The sequence below is a fragment of the Sinocyclocheilus rhinocerous genome, unplaced genomic scaffold (genome assembly GCF_001515625.1).
Source record: "Sinocyclocheilus rhinocerous isolate Xijiao unplaced genomic scaffold, SAMN03320098_v1.1 scaffold539, whole genome shotgun sequence".
NCBI lineage: Eukaryota > Metazoa > Chordata > Actinopteri > Cypriniformes > Cyprinidae > Sinocyclocheilus > Sinocyclocheilus rhinocerous.
In genome coordinates this window covers 1,228,107-1,245,692 of record NW_015653003.1, presented here as the reverse complement: position 1 = coordinate 1,245,692, position 17,586 = coordinate 1,228,107, and the positions used below count along the sequence as shown (strand labels likewise).

At 36.0% G+C, this 17,586-nt stretch overlaps 2 protein-coding genes across 2 annotated transcripts in view; one reads left to right on the top strand and one right to left on the bottom strand.

Annotated features, from left to right (window-relative positions):
• The window catches only part of pkd1l2b (polycystic kidney disease 1 like 2b), a 29,991-nt gene extending 14,808 nt beyond the window's left edge, over nt 1–15,183 (top strand). The window contains exons 18-36 of the mRNA XM_016521590.1: nt 540–770; nt 1,905–2,006; nt 2,097–2,275; nt 3,383–3,529; nt 3,607–3,806; nt 4,643–4,881; nt 5,411–5,677; nt 5,875–6,162; nt 6,254–6,356; nt 8,606–8,746; nt 10,417–10,602; nt 10,747–11,077; nt 12,194–12,327; nt 12,409–12,536; nt 13,318–13,478; nt 13,590–13,800; nt 14,434–14,535; nt 14,607–14,738; nt 14,845–15,183. Coding sequence (XP_016377076.1) covers nt 540–770; nt 1,905–2,006; nt 2,097–2,275; nt 3,383–3,529; nt 3,607–3,806; nt 4,643–4,881; nt 5,411–5,677; nt 5,875–6,162; nt 6,254–6,356; nt 8,606–8,746; nt 10,417–10,602; nt 10,747–11,077; nt 12,194–12,327; nt 12,409–12,536; nt 13,318–13,478; nt 13,590–13,800; nt 14,434–14,535; nt 14,607–14,738; nt 14,845–14,958 — 3,396 coding nt within the window. The 3' untranslated portion in view covers nt 14,959–15,183. The remainder of the gene's footprint in view (nt 1–539; nt 771–1,904; nt 2,007–2,096; nt 2,276–3,382; nt 3,530–3,606; nt 3,807–4,642; nt 4,882–5,410; nt 5,678–5,874; nt 6,163–6,253; nt 6,357–8,605; nt 8,747–10,416; nt 10,603–10,746; nt 11,078–12,193; nt 12,328–12,408; nt 12,537–13,317; nt 13,479–13,589; nt 13,801–14,433; nt 14,536–14,606; nt 14,739–14,844) is intronic.
• Nucleotides 15,184–15,279: 96 nt separating this feature from the next.
• Nucleotides 15,280–17,586, bottom strand: part of psmd7 (proteasome 26S subunit, non-ATPase 7) — an 8,408-nt gene continuing 6,101 nt past the window's right edge. The window contains exon 7 of the mRNA XM_016521625.1: nt 15,280–16,081. Within this exon, the coding sequence (XP_016377111.1) occupies nt 15,631–16,081 (451 nt within the window). The 3' untranslated portion in view covers nt 15,280–15,630. The remainder of the gene's footprint in view (nt 16,082–17,586) is intronic.

Here is a 17,586-nt window from a genome sequence, read left to right as displayed (position 1 = left end):
CAATATAACCAATATAACAAAGAGTGAAAAATTTAAGGGGGTCTGAATACTTTCCGTACCCACTGTATATATTTTATTTTTTTATTTTTTTATTTTTTTTATGCAATTAGATTTTACATTTTAAATTTAAGTGCACTTTAGTGGCCTTTTATTTAATTAATATAATATTATCTGCCAGTACAATTTTTTAATAATATGTTTTAAGATTTGAAGTACACTACAATACAATCAAATGCACCGCACTTCTTTTTCACAAGAATTGGCCTGCTAATTCAAGCAGAATTAAGAAATTATTTCTAACACAGCTAATGTTTAATTTTAACCTCTCTGGCTCTTTCCATTTGTGTGCCAATAGTGACAGCCATACTAAACATTGCTGACCTCTGACCTATTGTAAAGTGAATTTATTAAATGAAGTTCAAATAAACAATGAATCAGTGAAACTTAAATGACATTTGCTATCAGTTAATTTGCTTCTGTCAGTCCGTCACAGAGTGTTAGTGGGATAACACTCTGTGCTTGATTTCTTTATTCTTTAGGTTGGCGCTAAAACGACCCCCAATGTGACACAGTGTCTGTGTACCCATTTAACCTTTTTTGGGAGCAGTTTCTTTGTCATGCCCAATACGGTAGATCCGTCCAAGTCTGCTGAGCTGTTTTCCAACTTTGCTCAGAACCCAGTGGTAGTGTGCTTTATCGGGGCAATTTTCTTAGCTTACATCCTGGTAGCGGCATGGGCACGCAGGAAGGACCTACAGGACAAAACCAAGGTCTGTCTAACTTTGCTGCATCTATGGTCTCTAGAGTTAATGATTTCTTTGTTTTAAAGTCAACATAAAAAAAAATTGAGCCTGTTTACTTTCTTAACCCTGTAAATCCTGACATATGGAATAATAGTTTGAAAAATCGAATGCTTTGAAGCGGAACAGTTTATTGAACCTTTAGACAAACAAACAAACTATTAACAACAAACAAATAATTTATGTTTTAAGTTTTGTATCATATTTAATACATCAGGCTTTTATGATCCATATAGTATGATGTAGGAGCTCACATCTGAGGAGGAAAAAAAAAATCAGTTTTATTCAGAGGGCCAAACTTAGCAAAAATATTCAATTTGGTGCAGATGTTATTTATATGACCAAAAAAGACTACTTGCATAAAATGCATATAAATATCAATTGTCACTCTATTTCTCTTCAATAATATGTATTAGTGAAGTGACGTTTAAATGCTTAGTTTTATGATCAAAGTTCTGTTGACAATATTATTATCATATTTGATACTCAAAGTTGAAGACTTTTCTAAGAAATGATGCACTGGTAATCAAGTAAAGCTGAGTTGCTTTAGTCCAATAAGTGTTCATCTTGCAATATAAAATTCATTGTTATGTTAACTTTATAAAAACGGTCAAAATTGTGCTGCAGAAATACTTGCATATTCATGGTTATTGTACAGTACACGATTCATCAATATGCTATTATAATGACAAAATATCTCAAAGTTGATCATCATAATGTTAAGAAAATATAATATCTTTTATGAAATGTATGAAAATGTATTATCATAAAATTGAATGAAAATAACTTTCCCGATGATTTAATTAAAGCCACACAGGATATTGAATAATATTAACCAAACAGCCAAATATATATTTAGTCAACATTTTAGCAAAGACACATTTTGTCAGGCTCCATTCTGATATGTAACACCCACTTTTCACAATCCACTCAATTTACAAAGTCTCTCTCTACCTCTTTTGTAAATGTCATAATGCCCTCAAAAAGTACATGAGATCTGCAAATAACGTGGTTTGTGTGCAGCAAATCATGTTAACTTTAAAGCTCTATCATCAACTGAAATGTATGCTATATAAGATACATTGTGTTCTTTCCCCCTAAAAGGTGAAGATTACTATGCTAGAGGACAATGATCCCTTTGCTGAGTACTGCTACTTGCTGAAGATCAGCACTGGTCATCGCATGGGTTCCTCCACTTCATCACGGGTCGGCATGTGCATATATCATAAGCTCTTCTTCAGGAATTCAGCTCATGTGCTCTTACATGCTAACTCTGCAATGCCGTTGTCACTTCAGGTCATAGTGACTCTTCAGGGTACGGAGGGAGAATGTGAGCCCCATCATCTGACTGACCCTGATAAGCCAGTGTTTGAAAGAGGAGCTGTGGACCTGTTCTTACTGACCACCCCCTTCTCACTGGGAGAGCTGCAGAGCATCAGACTGTGGCATGACAACTCAGGGGACCATCCTGCTTGGTAAATTGGTGTCAGAGGAATAATTCACCTACTACACTGAAAAACATTGGTGTAGAAATCATTTTGACTCAGGTATTGCTAGTAAATTTCACAAATAATTACAAAGGAATGGCAAGTAACACACTGAATTAAACATTCAATTTTAGAAAGACTGAAGATAGAAAGACTGAAATAGTATTTTCTTCTTTATAATATATTATATATATGATATTTATAATATAAATATATTATATAAAATATTATATATATATATATATATATATATATACTCACCCTCACTACTCATTCAAGTGTCCAAAGTGAAAAATGAATTAAAAAGCAGTTTTTTTTGGTCAGAATTTCCTGAAAAGGAAGTGTACTTTAGCATCTCCTTAAAAAAAAGAGTACATATTACAGAAATAATATAATTGAAAATAATATACTACAGTATACTATACTGTAATATACAATAAGTGTGAACTGAATGAAATGTTTTCAGACACAACATTGCATGTTAATTGCAATTAAATGAAAAGGTATTATAGATTCAATTTTTATTACATGCAGATTTTAGAGTGCTTTTTGACCCACTTACACAAGTACATATGTATATGTAATTTCATAATTACTTGTTTTGTCTTTGAAATATGGTTAAAATGCACTGCAGAATGTACTGACAAGCATTTATAGTAAATTAAAATATACTTTAATGTAATTTCTATTGAATGTCATGTATTTACATATATTTATAATTACACATTTGTAATGATGACGTTGCAATTTAGTACATTTAAAATATATTAACTTTAAATATAATATTAAAAAAACACACTACAGTTAAAATAATAATCAAGTACTTTACTCAACACATCAAAATTAGTGTATTTCTTTAAAGCATGCAAAAGAGTATTAAACCTAATGATTTAAAATGTACTTTAAAGTATTATTGTTAATGCAATGTTTTTATAAAGTTCACGTCAAGTGTACTAATTAATATTATATTATCTGCAAGTATAGTAATAAAAAATAAGATTTGATGTACACTACAAGTGCATATTCAATACATGGAAGCACACTTCATTTTCACAACAGCTAATGTGCTTGACAAATGTATTTCTTATTTCTCAGGTATGTTAACATGGTGATGGTAGAAGACCTGCAGACTGAGCAGAAGTGGCACTTCCTGTGCAGCTCGTGGCTGGCTGTTGATATAGATGATTGTACTGTTGAAAAAGTGTTTCCTGTAGCATCAGAGGCGGACATGAAAGGCTTCAGGTGAGCTCACTCATCTCGCACTGTGGCTTTTGACTTGACTTTTTGAAAATGCAACTAAAAGACTTTCCTTTCTGCAGCAATTTATTCTTCATGAAAACAACAACGGACTTCTGTGATGGTCACATCTGGTACTCTGTGGTCAGTCGGCCCCCCAGCAGTAATTTCACCCGTGTGCAGCGTGTCTCGTGCTGTTTCTCAGTGCTGCTTTGCTCCATGTTGACCAGTATCATGTTCTACGGGATTCCCACAGACCCCTCAGAGCAGACCATGGATATGGGTATAGCTCAAAATTATGACATAATCATATATGTGACCCTGGAGCACAAAACCAGTCTTAAGTCGATGGGGTATATTTGTAGCAATAGCCAAAAATACATTGTAAGGGTCAAAATTATTGATTTTTCTTTTATGCCAAAAATCATTAGGATATTAAGTAAAGATCATGTTCCATGAAGATGTTTTGTACATTTCCTACCTTAAATATATCAGAACTTCATTTTTGATTAGTAATATGCATTGCTAAGCACTTCATTTGGACAACATTAAAGGCGATTTTCTCAATATTTTGATTTTTTTACACCCTCAGATTCCAGGTTTTCAAATAGTTGTATCTCGGCCAAATATTGTCATATCCTAACAAACCATTTCAGCTTTCAGATGATGTATAAATCTCAATGTTAGCAAATACATCAACTTAGTAACGTTTATTCAATGTTTTACTCTCCTGCTACAATCTTTGAATAACTTTTAGTTTTTAAAAATACTTAAGTGTACTATGATATTTGTGAATATGAGCTTGTAAATATTGTCACACACTCACACACACACACAATCACACACACACACACACAATCACACACACACACACTGCATTTTTAGATTTTCAAAAACATTCATTCTGTATGATTTATAAGCTTTTGTACCCGTGGGGACCACAATTTAGGTCCCCACCGTGACACGAGTCCCCATGAGTCTGTGTGTAGTCAGGTTTAAGTCCCCACCAGGATATATAAACCAGTACACACATACACACACACACAAAGAACACCATTTAAATTGATTGACATCTCAAGTCAAAACCGATGTTTCTTTTTGATTCTCTTTTATCCAAAGGTCAGATTAAACTCACCTGGAGTGAGGTGATGATTGGCATCCAGAGCTCCTTTATTGTATTCCCCGTCAACCTAGTAATTGTGGGAATCTTCAGACATTCCCGTCCCCGAAAAAAGAAGACAAAGAAAGAAAAGGAGCATAAGCAGTCTGAGCCTCCTCAAATGGAGAGAGACATCCCATGTGAGGCCGCCTCTCCACTTTTTGATCAGAACAATTTAACTGTTGATTTCCTTATCAAAGTAAGTCCTTTATTAATTATCATGCACATTCTGTATGATTCAGTTTGATATATAGTGTGTCCACTATATTCACGTACACTACCGTTAAAAGGTTTGGATTCGCTACGATTTTTGAAAGAAGATTCTTATGCTCTACATATACAGTAAAAAAAACTTAAAATTGTGAAATAATATTGCAATTTAAAATAACTTTTCTATTTGAATATATTTTAAAATGTAATTTATTCCTATGATGCAAATCTGAATTTTCAGCATCATTACTCCAGTCTTCAGTGTCACATGATCCTTTGGAAATCATTCTAATATGCTGATTTGCTGATCAAGAAACATTTCGGATTATTATCATCACAACTGAAAATAGCACACTACACATATTGTAGTGTGGAAACTAGAAAATTGAAAAGTGAAAATCATTCTAAATGTTTTAGTGTCATAGTGAACTCATCATAGCGACATTTGAATGGTACTTACTTTGTTTAATGCCACATTATTTTTGCCAATATACACAAATTTTATCATGTTTCATTAGGACATACAGAGAATCACGTACTTGTTTGCAAATGCCATGAGATGCCCTGACCCGAAAACAGAGAAAAACTCTGAAAAGGAAGACATCAACACTTTGCTGTCAGAGCTGCAGAACCTCATCGAACAACAGCACTTAATACACAAAAATGAAACCTCCTCGGTTTTCTGGCCCTACACCCATCATCTCTCCAAACAACTTGAAAACGTGGAGGGAGAAGTGAAGCTGCTGGGGCCTTCAGACTTTTCCAAGCCTGGGTGCTACAGTCAGGTGTTAATGCAGGCATCAACACTTTGCTGTCAGAGCTGCAGAACCTCATCGAACAACAGCACTTAATACACAAAAATGAAACCTCCTCGGTTTTCTGGCCCTACACCCATCATCTCTCCAAACAACTTGAAAACGTGGAGGGAGAAGTGAAGCTGCTGGGGCCTTCAGACTTTTCCAAGCCTGGATGCTACAGTCAGGTGTTAATGCAGGTCCAGAGCATGAAGAAACTGCTGGAAAGTCTCCGTTCCTCCAGACCCACTGAGGAGCGCATCTGTAGCTCGAGCCCCAAGAAAGACAGCAGCAGGAAGGGTCTGCCCTGGTGGTTTGTGTATGTGGGTTGGCTTCTTGTTGCGGCCACAAGTGTGGTATCAGGGTACTTCACCATGTTGTATGGATTGAAATACGGGAAGGATCGCTCAATCAGCTGGATAATCTCCATCGCGATGTCCTTCACCGAGAGCCTCTTCTTCACCCAGCCTGTAAAAGTAAGGAGCTGGAGTCAAAACGCTATATATTTGTATTGCATTTACAGTGTTACTTCATTTTGACAGTGGTATTGTGCTTTTATTTTGGCAGGTGCTTTGTTTAGCCATTTTCTTTGCATTGGTGGTGAAAAAAGTCAATTTTGAGGATGCAGAACTTATTGATACCTTGCGTAAGAAAACATCCACTCGCTCAGGTAACTGGAAATCAGGTATTCAGCACAAATAACCAGCCAACCAAAAAGAAGTGCGCTTAATTGTATTGAATGTGCACTCATTGTCCTTCAAAGCTTAGAAGATCTTTTTAAAATATATAGCAGATAATATATTAATGAAATAAAGGCCACTTAAGTGTATTTAAATAGAGTACACTTTCTTAACACACTGTTAAAAATGTGCATTTGGTAGTAATGTCACATTAAAAGTAATGTCATTGTTTTAGTAAGCTTTGAAAGAAGTACACACTGATGACTAACGTACTAAAACATACGTGTTTATAATTTTAACTGTTGTGTGTTATGCAGTATTACATTTCAACATTTAAAGTTCATGTATTTTCAATATAAATCTTAAATTGCAACTTCATCATTACAAAGGTGTAATTACAAGTTTATTTAAATACATGACATACAAGTTTCAATAGAAATGACATTAAAGTGTATTTTAGTTCACCATAAATGCTTGTCAGTACATTCGGCAGTACACTTTAACCACATTTCAAAGACAACAGAAGTAATTATGAAATAACATTTAAAGATGAACTTACTGTAAAATCCTACTTAAAGGCACAATATGTAATTTTCGCCGCTAGAGGGCGCGTATTCAAAATAAACAAAGAGGCAAAGGCGTAGTTTGATGTGTGGAATCATGGGAGTTGTGGTCTTCATCCCCACAGCCGACGCAATCCGACGGGACTCGGGCAGAAATCATGTTCATGGATGAGCTAATGATTTATTAACATAGTAGAATGAAGCAGGGTGAGGCTGAAAGCCGTCGAAGCGAAACGAGGCCACTGAATGAGTGCGACACACGGCTCGAAAGCAGCGGAGCTTTTATTATGCCACAGTCGACCGCTTCCACTCCTTCCGGTTGTGCGTATATGGGGTAAAGCAGCGCTGTTTTATCATACTAGATACATTTGAAAGTTCTGTTATAATGCTACTCTGTGCGGTCGTCACCGGTCTAATAAGTATGTGGGGTAAAGCAGCGGAGCTTTTATTATGCCACAGTCGACCGCTTCCACTCCTTCCGGTTGTGCGTATATGGGGTAAAGCAGCGCTGTTTTATCATACTAGATACATTTGAAAGTTCTGTTATTATGCTACTCTGTGCGGTCATCATCGGTCTATTAAAACGTACAACATATTAAAGCGTCTTTGGGTGTTTCCATGTTTTCTACAAAACAAAACCGGAAATCGAGGGGTTATGCCGTCATTGGCAGGCGACACAATGACACTATGGACACGGTCCGTGTCACTAGTTAAAATAGCTTATTTCTTTGGATTTAAACATTCTTCGAAACATTTGGGATAATGTAAGTACACAAGTCAGCAAAATATATAACACTAGTGGTTTTTGGATATTTTAATAAAAATAAATCTTACATATTGTGCCTTTAAGTGAGTCAAAAACACTCTGAAATTCAGCTAATTGATTTAATATAAATGTAAACTAATAAAATAATACAAATTCATTTAACTGTTATTACCATGCATTTTAAAGTTTGTGAAAAGGCAATTCAGAGCGTCAGAGCCCCCAGCGTTTGAGGAAATACATTTTTTTTAACCTTATTTTATTTACTTGCCTTTTTTATCATTCAAATTTGGCTGGGTGGTTAATAACACATTTTTCTGTGTGACAAACTCAGAATACATATTTAATATTGCTTTACACAGACTTTAAGTATCTGAAAAACATTACATTGTTTGCACAAGTATACACTTTTAAACTAGTATACTATTTCTGTAATAAGTACTCTTTTTAAAGGTATGCTAAAGCTTACTTCTTTTCAGAAGGGAATGTCTTTCAGATTCTTCATTAAAGGCCCGTTCACACCAAGTACGATAACTATAAAGTTAACGATAAAGATATAGTTCTAAAAATCGTTCTCAGTATTAAAGAATAGCAGAGTCCACACCACAGCTATAACGACAAAGGCACAGAGAAACGATATCGTTGGAATCACTTCCAGAACTTTTTTTTCCAGCTGATGAACGATACAAACATTGACAGCCAATCAGAATCCAGCTATAACAAGCTCGAGAATTTAAAGCGGCAGACACACGTGCGCTTAGAATAAACAGACGATATCATTTGCTGGTGTGGACTCTCAATATCGTTATCTTTATAGTTATCGTTCTTGGTGTGAACGGGGCTAAAGAGTCTTTTATTTTAGGAAGTGGCTGTGTTTTTGATTTCTTACATTCAATCTTAATCTTTTCTATAGATGGTCTCAATGGAGTGCGGCTTTCTAAGAGGGACTGTACACGCAGCTACTATCAGCCTCCACCTCCCAGTGATATTGAGAAGCTTAAGAGAAACATGGTCAAACAGCAGAAAGCACGAGCACTCATCATGGAGATTCTAGGTAAGATTAAAAAAAATTAAAAAACCTGTTCACTTTTAGTTGTCATCATTGCTTCCCAGCTAACATTGTCGGAACTTTGGCTTGCGTTATAAACAAATGCTCTTCTAGTAACATTAAAAGAACATTTGTTCAAAGTTATCTGGTCTTTAATAACATTCTCAAAACATGAACATAAAAGAAGTTATGCATCGTTCATGGTAGTTTTTTTTTTTAATGTTTTATTTTAATATTTGTCTAACATTTCTTAAATGTTATTTTATTTTATTTATTTATTTTTTTTTTACTTGTTTCAGAAATTTTAGAAAACATTTAAAAAAGTAACATTGCCATATTGTTTGCAAAATTATAAAATGTAACGTTCCCTTATGGTGCGTTCAAGTCATGTCGGATAGATCGTATTTACGAACCACAAAGTCGTTATTATGAGTGGGAAACTCGAAATTTTCTTTAAGCCCCGAGTTTCCGAGTTGGGGGTGTGTCAATGAGAAACATGGCGGAATCGATAGATGCAACGTCTGTAGTTGACGGTAAATCTGTTTATTTCTATAGATGGTCTCAATGGAGTGCGGCTTTCTAAGAGGGACTGTACACGCAGCTACTATCAGCCTCCACCTCCCAGTGATATTGAGAAGCTTAAGAGAAACATGGTCAAACAGCAGAAAGCACGAGCACTCATCATGGAGATTCTAGGTAAGATAAAAAAAAAATAAAAAAACCTGTTCACTTTTAGTTGTCATCATTGCTTCCCAGCTAACATTGTCGGAACTTTGGCTTGCGTTATAAACAAATGCTCTTCTAGTAACATTAAAAGAACATTTGTTCAAAGTTATCTGGTCTTTAATAACATTCTCAAAACATGAACATAAAAGAAGTTATGCATCGTTCATGGTAGTTTTTTTTTTTAATGTTTTATTTTAATATTTGTCTAACATTTCTTAAATGTTATTTTATTTTTAAAATTTTTAATTTTTTTTACTTGTTTCAGAAATTGACATTTGAAACATTTAAAAAAATAACATTGCCATATTGTTTGCAAAATTATAAAATGTAACGTTCCCTTATGGTGCGTTCAAGTCATGTCGGATAGATCGTATTTACGAACCACAAAGTCGTTATTATGAGTGGGAAACTCGAAATTTTCTTTAAGCCCCGAGTTTCCGAGTTGGGGGTGTGTCAATGAGAAACATGGCGGAATCGATGGATGCAACGTCTGTAGTTGAGGTAAATCTGTTTAAATTGATAGTTTAGTTGTCCTATAAACTTAAATTGGTCATGTACTTGTTACGCAGCTGAAATCCATGTAAAAAAATGCAGACCCTGTTGTATTTTCTTGTAATTTATTAAAAGAAGGTACACCGCCATCTTGTGCCGACTAAACTGACTTGAACGCACCTGACGTCGTAATTACGACTTGTCAACTCGTAAGTACGAACGTCCCAGGAGGACTTGAACGCAGCAATAATGTTTTCTATAACGCTTGCATAGCCAAGGAAACACTTTTTAAAACTTTAACTTTTTTTTTAATGTTTCAACTTTCAAATGTTCAGAGAACAATCAGAAATGCCTGTTTTCAGGGAAAACCGTTCTCACTACATATTTTTTGTTAGCTGGGTTTTAGTCAATTTCTCTATGAAAGAACGGCTGTGCACAGACCTGTATTTCCTTTACAGTCTTTCTGGGGTTTTTGTGGATGCTGCTCTTGGTGGCATATGGTCAGCGAGATGAAAATGGATTCTACCTCGCTCACCACATCCGGCAGAGCTTCAGCAATGGCATTTCAGAGAGTATGAACCACAATGATGTGTTTACCTGGGCTAACACTGTACTTCTTAATAACCTGTTTGGACAGTATCCAGGTACTTCCGTTATCTTGACCTGTTATGAATATCACAAGTGCACAACTTCTTTAACTCATATTTAAGGTAGTTCTGACCCATCAGATCTATAAGGACTCTATAAAGACTGTTGTCTTTAATGACTTTTTCATTTTCATTTTCAAGGCTTTATAACGGATGGAAACTCGAAACTTGTTGGGGGCGCTCGTCTTCGTCAAGTTAGGGTGAAGAGAGACTCTTGTAAGACTGCTAAGTCTATGAGTCACGCTGTTCCTGTCTGCAGTGCCCCTTACTCTTGGGAAAATGAGGACATGTGCGCTTACGGTCCAGGCTGGGATGAGTTGAATTTCGTTAATGGCTCTGAGAACACCATCACAGCTTGGCAGTATCAAAGCCAGTCTGCGCTCAAAGCAATCCCCGTTTGGGGTATGACTGCACTTTATAGAGGAGGAGGCTATGTTATGGACCTCGATTCTGACCTGCAAAATGCTAGCAGGTGAGAAATCGCATAAACACGGCTTCCATTTTTTTTTTCACAAGATGGACCAAGCAGAATGGCTTACTATCAGTTGACTTGCACACTGAACTGGGGTAGCAGAAAGTATTTTAACAACCGAAAAATTACCTTTAAAGGGTTAGCTCACACAAAAATGAAAATTAGTCCATAAATTACTCACCCTCAAGTCATCCTAGGTGTATATGACTTTCTTCCTTCACTTCTTTACAAATCCTTGTTTTGTACTTCTAATTAGTGACCGTTGTTTTGTTTTGATCTCTCCTCTGCGCTTCCACGTGCGTCACTTCTGAGCGGCACATGCGCAGCTTAGCAAAGGAAAACCAGTCACCTCTTGGCTTATATCGAAATCCTCTGACATTCTTCTTTACAAATCCTTGTTTTGTACTTCTAATTAGTGACCGTTGTTTTGTTTTGATCTCTCCTCTGCGCGTACGATCATAAAATATTCATCCAATCATAACCCTCTATCTGAAGACTACATTAGGCTGTCCTACCTGCCTGTCAACATATGTATTTGCATATCTCTGTGCACCCTGTTCACGCAGACATGATACATCATCAGACCGAGCGAGAATGGAAGGTGTTATTATTGTAATATTATGCGCTTTGTACTGTAATGTTTTCTTACCTGTGAATGAGACATGAGGAAATCTGACAGCATTGCATTGAACCCTCCACCAATGCCGTCTCTCATCGTGTCGCTGGTTAGCCTCTGCTCTGCCTGTGTGAATATGTCATGTGTTTTGGAGGAGGTGTGGCTTTGGAGAATGATTTGCAGGGAGGGTGGGATCTTATGCTTTCAAAGCTAGCTGGCCTCTCCGAAATCGCCTACCTCACCTTTGAGGCCCTCAAGGAAAAATGTTGTGTATTATTATTAGTTCACCCAAAAATAAAAATGCTGTCAAGATTTACTCATAAAAATTATACACTTCACCTTTTGTGCATGTTTTTACAGGTCAGTTCTCTAAAAACAACATTTTTGGAATTTTTAAAGGAATAGTACACCCAAAAATGAAAATTCTGTCATCATACCTGAAAGTGTTGTATATTATTTTACGCATACTTTTCCAACGACGTACCTTCTTTAACCAACAGGAAGCTTCGATATCTTTTTGACTCCACCTGGTTGGATATGTACACAAGGGCAGTTTTTGCAGAGTTCACGGTGTACAATGCTAATGTCAACCTCTTCTGCATTGTCACACTGATACTAGAGAGCACTGCAGTGGGTGAGGAAAAAGAACAATCATTCCCATTCATATAAAGTCTTCTTGTTTTATTGCAAAACTGAGCTTACACTTACTTTACAGGTGCATTTGAGTTTCGCAGCATGGTTCAGAGTGTCCGTCTCTACCAGTCCACAGGTGGCTTTCAATCGTTTCTCATGGCCTCTCAGGTCTTTTATTTCCTCTTCATCGTCTACTACATGTTTTTGCAGGTCAGTTCTCTAGCATAGTTTCATAGAACTTTTAAGGAAATATTTAACTCCAAAATGAAATTCTGTCATCATTTACTCACCTTCATGTTGTTCTAAACCCACATGCCCAAAGCCTTCCAGGTTTGAAATATTATAGTCCAGACTTCCAGAATCAACAGTTACTGTAAAAGTCCCTTGGATATGAGAATGACATAGTGTTTCACAGCTACATCGCCAGTGTTTACAGTGTAATTTGCATAATTATTTGTTTCATACATGGTCTAATTGCATGAGAGGTGTTTTTCCCCCCTCAAATTCATAAGCATGGTTTGCAAATGTATTTACACAACATTTGTGAATATAGTTAAAGCTAAATGGTATTACAGTAGGATTTTTAGAAAGGAAAATTTAAAAGAGAAAAAGGAAAATTTACTGCCATTGAATGAATAATATGTAATCACGTAATCCATAAAAAAGTAACTGTAATCTATTGTGAGCATTTTAAAATGTAGTATTTTTTGGAATCTGTTTACGTAATCCAGATTACTTGTAATCAGTTACTACTCAGCCCCGATTGTGAGATATAAACACAGAATTGTGATATATAAAATTAAGAATTGAAAGAATAAAGTCCAAATTGTGAGATATAAACTCAGAATTACGAGACAAAATTTTGAGACTAATATGCTTTCATATGAGTGTTTGTAAATATGGACAGAATTTTCAGTTTTGTATAAACTTTTCCTTTAATTGCTATACTCTTTTCATTCCAATTAAACCATACATGTTTGGGGTTGAACAGGCAAAGCTGTTGAAGCGGCAGAAATGGGCATATTTCAAAAACAAGTGGAATCTGTTAGACCTTGCGATCATCATTTTAAGTTGGAGTTCATTATCAGTGTTCATCAAGAGAACAGTGCAGGGAGACAAAGACATTGAATACTACCAAAACCACAAAGATCAGTAAGTAGTTTTGATATGAACATAAATTGAACATGCAATTGACCCTACAAGTGGTTTTGGAGCATGGATGGATGAACTAAACATGGTAAAAATGCTATTCCTGTCCTACAGGTTTCCCAGTTTCCATGACACAGCTGTCATAGATGCTACACTGGGATATCTCATGGCTTTCTTGGTTCTTCTGGCCTGTGTAAAACTCTGGCATCTGCTGAGACTCAACCCTAAACTTCACCTCATCACCTCCTCACTGCAGCGGGCATGGAACGATATGTCCAGCTTCATTGTGGTTATCTTCATTATCCTCTTGGCCTATTCACTTACTGTAAGGGCAATGACTTTTACTGTCCATGACAGTGTAAAATACTGTTTGTAACGTGTTCTGTTACACCAAATACACAAAATAATGATCTTTAAAAAAGCATCATATGACCCCTTTAACATACCCCAAAATGGCATACTTCATCTTTAAAGAGATAATCCACCCAATTATGTCATCATTTACTCACCCTCAAGTCATTTCAAACCTGAGTTTCTTTCTTCTGTGGAACAAAAAAAGAAGATATTTTGAAGAATATTGGGTAGCCGAACGTTTTCAAGTCCTGTTGTCTTTCATAGTTTGGATTGAAATACTAAGTCAATGGGACATGAAACTGTTTGGTTACCAACATTCTTCAAAATATCTTCTGTTGTGAAGAAGGAAGAAAGCAAATTCATACGGGTTTGGAACAATATGAGGCTGAGTAAATGATGACTGAATTTTAATTTATAGGTGAACTGTCCCTTTAAGTTCAATGAGTAGCATCTTGTGTTAAGTTGTCGATTACCACAAATAATAATTTTGACTTGTCCTTTTTAATGTAAAAAATTACATTGAATGGCCACCCCATAGGCTTCCATTTGTAGGTGCTTTTCTGTAATTGTTTTCTTAAATCAAAGCATTCATTTATTTTCATAGTGCAATCTAATATTTGGATGGAAGCTGTACTCATACAGAACTTTTCCAGATGCGTTCAAAACAATCTTCAGTTTGCAGTTTGGAATCTTCAATTACGATGAGGTTGGTAAAATGATTCACAGACCAAGACTAAAAGCTTTTGCTTTATCACAGCTTTCATGCTTCCTCTGCAGGTGCTGAGTTCTGATCCGGTGCTCGGCGCTCTCATCATTTCCACTTGCGTCATCTTCATTACATTTGTGATCCTGACCCTCTTTGTCTCAATCATCCTTGAGGCGTTCGGTGAAGAACAGGAGAATCACCAGGTGTTATACAAATCACATTTTACGTTTTCTGCTGTTAGACTAAGTCGCATAAGCAAAAGTTCATTGGTTTAAATGTGATAACTGAAATTACTTTTCTGATACTCAGCCTTCTGAGGAAGAGGAAATCGTTGACCTGATGCTAGTGAAGATCCTCAGTCTTTTTGGAATCAAATGTAAGAAGAAAGAAGAAGAAACTCATAATGGTGACAAAACTACCTAGTCCTCATCACTGGCACGTGCTCCTACAAGAGGATCGCTGACTTCTTTCCTGCTCTATCCGCTCAAAGAAAATGAATATCTGCATCTCTGCTGAAGTTGAATTGTTCCTACAATGCACATGGTCATTTCGATTCAACTTTAATTTTCTTTTCAGAACAAGCAAAATGTACCATTTTATTAAAGAGCAGATTTTTCTGAAACATTTTCTTTTATGAACTAGCAAGGAAAAAACATGTTTTGCAAAAGTGCTCTTTTGTGAACTTTTAACAAACTGCGTGCTTTGCATGTAGTGAACAAAATAAAACCGGTTCGGCTGCAGAAGCTTGTTTGACATTACTTTTTATGATAAAAAAAGAAATCTCAGTGTAAATACAATGACATGTCTGCAGTTGGACTTTGCTGTAACACTGGACACCTGTCTTGATATTCTCATGGTCTAATAATGCGAGTAATGTATAATGTAAGTATAAATAGGTCAACCTTGATAAGGACCAGAACATTTAAAGCAAATTTCTTTCTCTTTTAATCAAAACAAAAACAAGTCCTTTATATCAAAAAGACAGAAAAAAGCCCAATTTAAACCACAAATTGTTACAAGAGGAGGCAAAGAAATGTAGAATTGCTCCCTCATACAGCCAAGATTGTGTAAGCCCAAGTTCATGCCAGTTCAGGTTCATTTCTTTTCCTTTTTGTCATCTTTCTTGGCTGTAGCGTCTCCCTTCTCCTTGTCCTTATCTTTATCCTTCTCGTCCTTCTTTTCTTTCTTGCTGTCATCTTTCTCTTGGCCCTCTTTCTTTTCTGCGTCACGGTTCGCTATTTTGTTGTTGATGAGATTGTGGAGCGCCACTACAGAGCGGATGAGCGAGGCCAGATAGACCACAAGCATCTGATCGTTGGTCTTCAGGTAGAAGGCCTTGACAAACTCCTGCAGGTTGACATCAGGCAGCAGATTGAACACGTCCTGCAGCTGATAAATTATCTGGTGGTTGATGGGCAGTTTGCCGGTTACAACCTTCTCCAGATAGCTCTTGATATCCAGCAGCTTGGAGTTGAGCCCTTTCAGGCCATGAACCTGATTGGTGATGCGCTGCGACAAAGTGCCAACTGTTGTGTCCTTGATATCACTGCAAAAAATCATCATGAGAATAAATAAACTAGGTTGTTTACAGATATTTTAATCAGTGCTGTCAATCGACAACTAATCGCACATTTTTTCTGTAATTGATTGTGATTAATTGAACCTAACATTAAAACTTGTAATGCATTTTCTTATTGTAATACATATTAGGGCTGCACGATTAATCGAATACGATTGTCATGCGCATTTTGTTAAAAAAGCCGGTTCTGTAATCTGCAGGAAATCATCATCACATGCTTTCAGATGGAGCAGAATTTACTACACATAGCCGTAGTTCACTGACAAGTTAAGCAAAAAAAATAAAATAAAATCGCAGACGATTTTATTGCGCGATTATGGGGTAAGCAGATAAACATCAAATTTTCATTTTTGGGTGAACTATCCCTTTAAGCAGTGATAAAGGCATTGCATTATAAATATACTTTATTTTAATGAAAATTATAATAATAAGAACTCAGATAAACCGTATATTGCCGTAGTCGTGTGTTTATTGTGTCACGTTGAATCAATGAAAGCAGTTTAATCTTCTGTTTATTCAGCTGCAGCGATAGGCATTTTCTGGGTTTCTTCTGCGAGGCGTATTTGGAGTTTCAGCACGAGAGCGCCCTCTGGCCTTCGGATGGAGATTTACTGCTGATCACAGAACCGTGCTTCACTGAAAGATACGCATGACAATCACAGCTTCTGTCGAATCGCGATCTCGATTCCATTTCGATTTATCGTGCAGCCCTAATACATATATTCAACATTAAATATCCAAATTTATGAAAAACCACATATAGTTTTTCCCCTGTAATTATACATTACGGTATAATTGAAAGCCATCGTTTTTAACATTTAATCGGCTTAAAAATAATATTTTAAGTGAGCTTAAAACAATCTTCACATAAACCCATTATAATTTAGCTGTGCCTATAATATAGTGCGTTTCTGTCTCCGTCAATATCAACTCTCTCTGTTTGAATGAGAGCTATCATTTTTCCCCACACCTTATTTGTGCATTCATTTTCACAATATGTAAGAAAATGACTAGTTAAAATATTTGGTATCAATATTTTGCGTGAGGATCCTCTCGATACAAGATCAGTATTTTGAGTATTTAGCCTAAACGTATTTTATTTGGCCACTCGATCGGATGCTTTTTATACAGAAAATAATAAAATCGCAGAAGTTAACCCTTAAAGACCTAGAACATTTTTGGGTCACCTGACACGCCTGCACTTTTCTTTGTTTTTTAAGACCTATTCTAGCAGTCAGCATCAAGTGTCATATATTATTACAAACAGGAGAACTTGAAGTTTCAGTCTAGCTAATTTAAAGTGCAAATTTTCCTTTTGTTTTCCCTAAGAATGAATGAATTTCCAGAATTTTAAGAAAACGCAAGCAACAATTGGGTGTTTTTTACTGTGTACTCAAACAGAAAATCTTGAAGTTTGGATTTTTTTCTTTAGAAAGTTGTATCTGGGTCTTTTACACTTCCAAATAAAATTG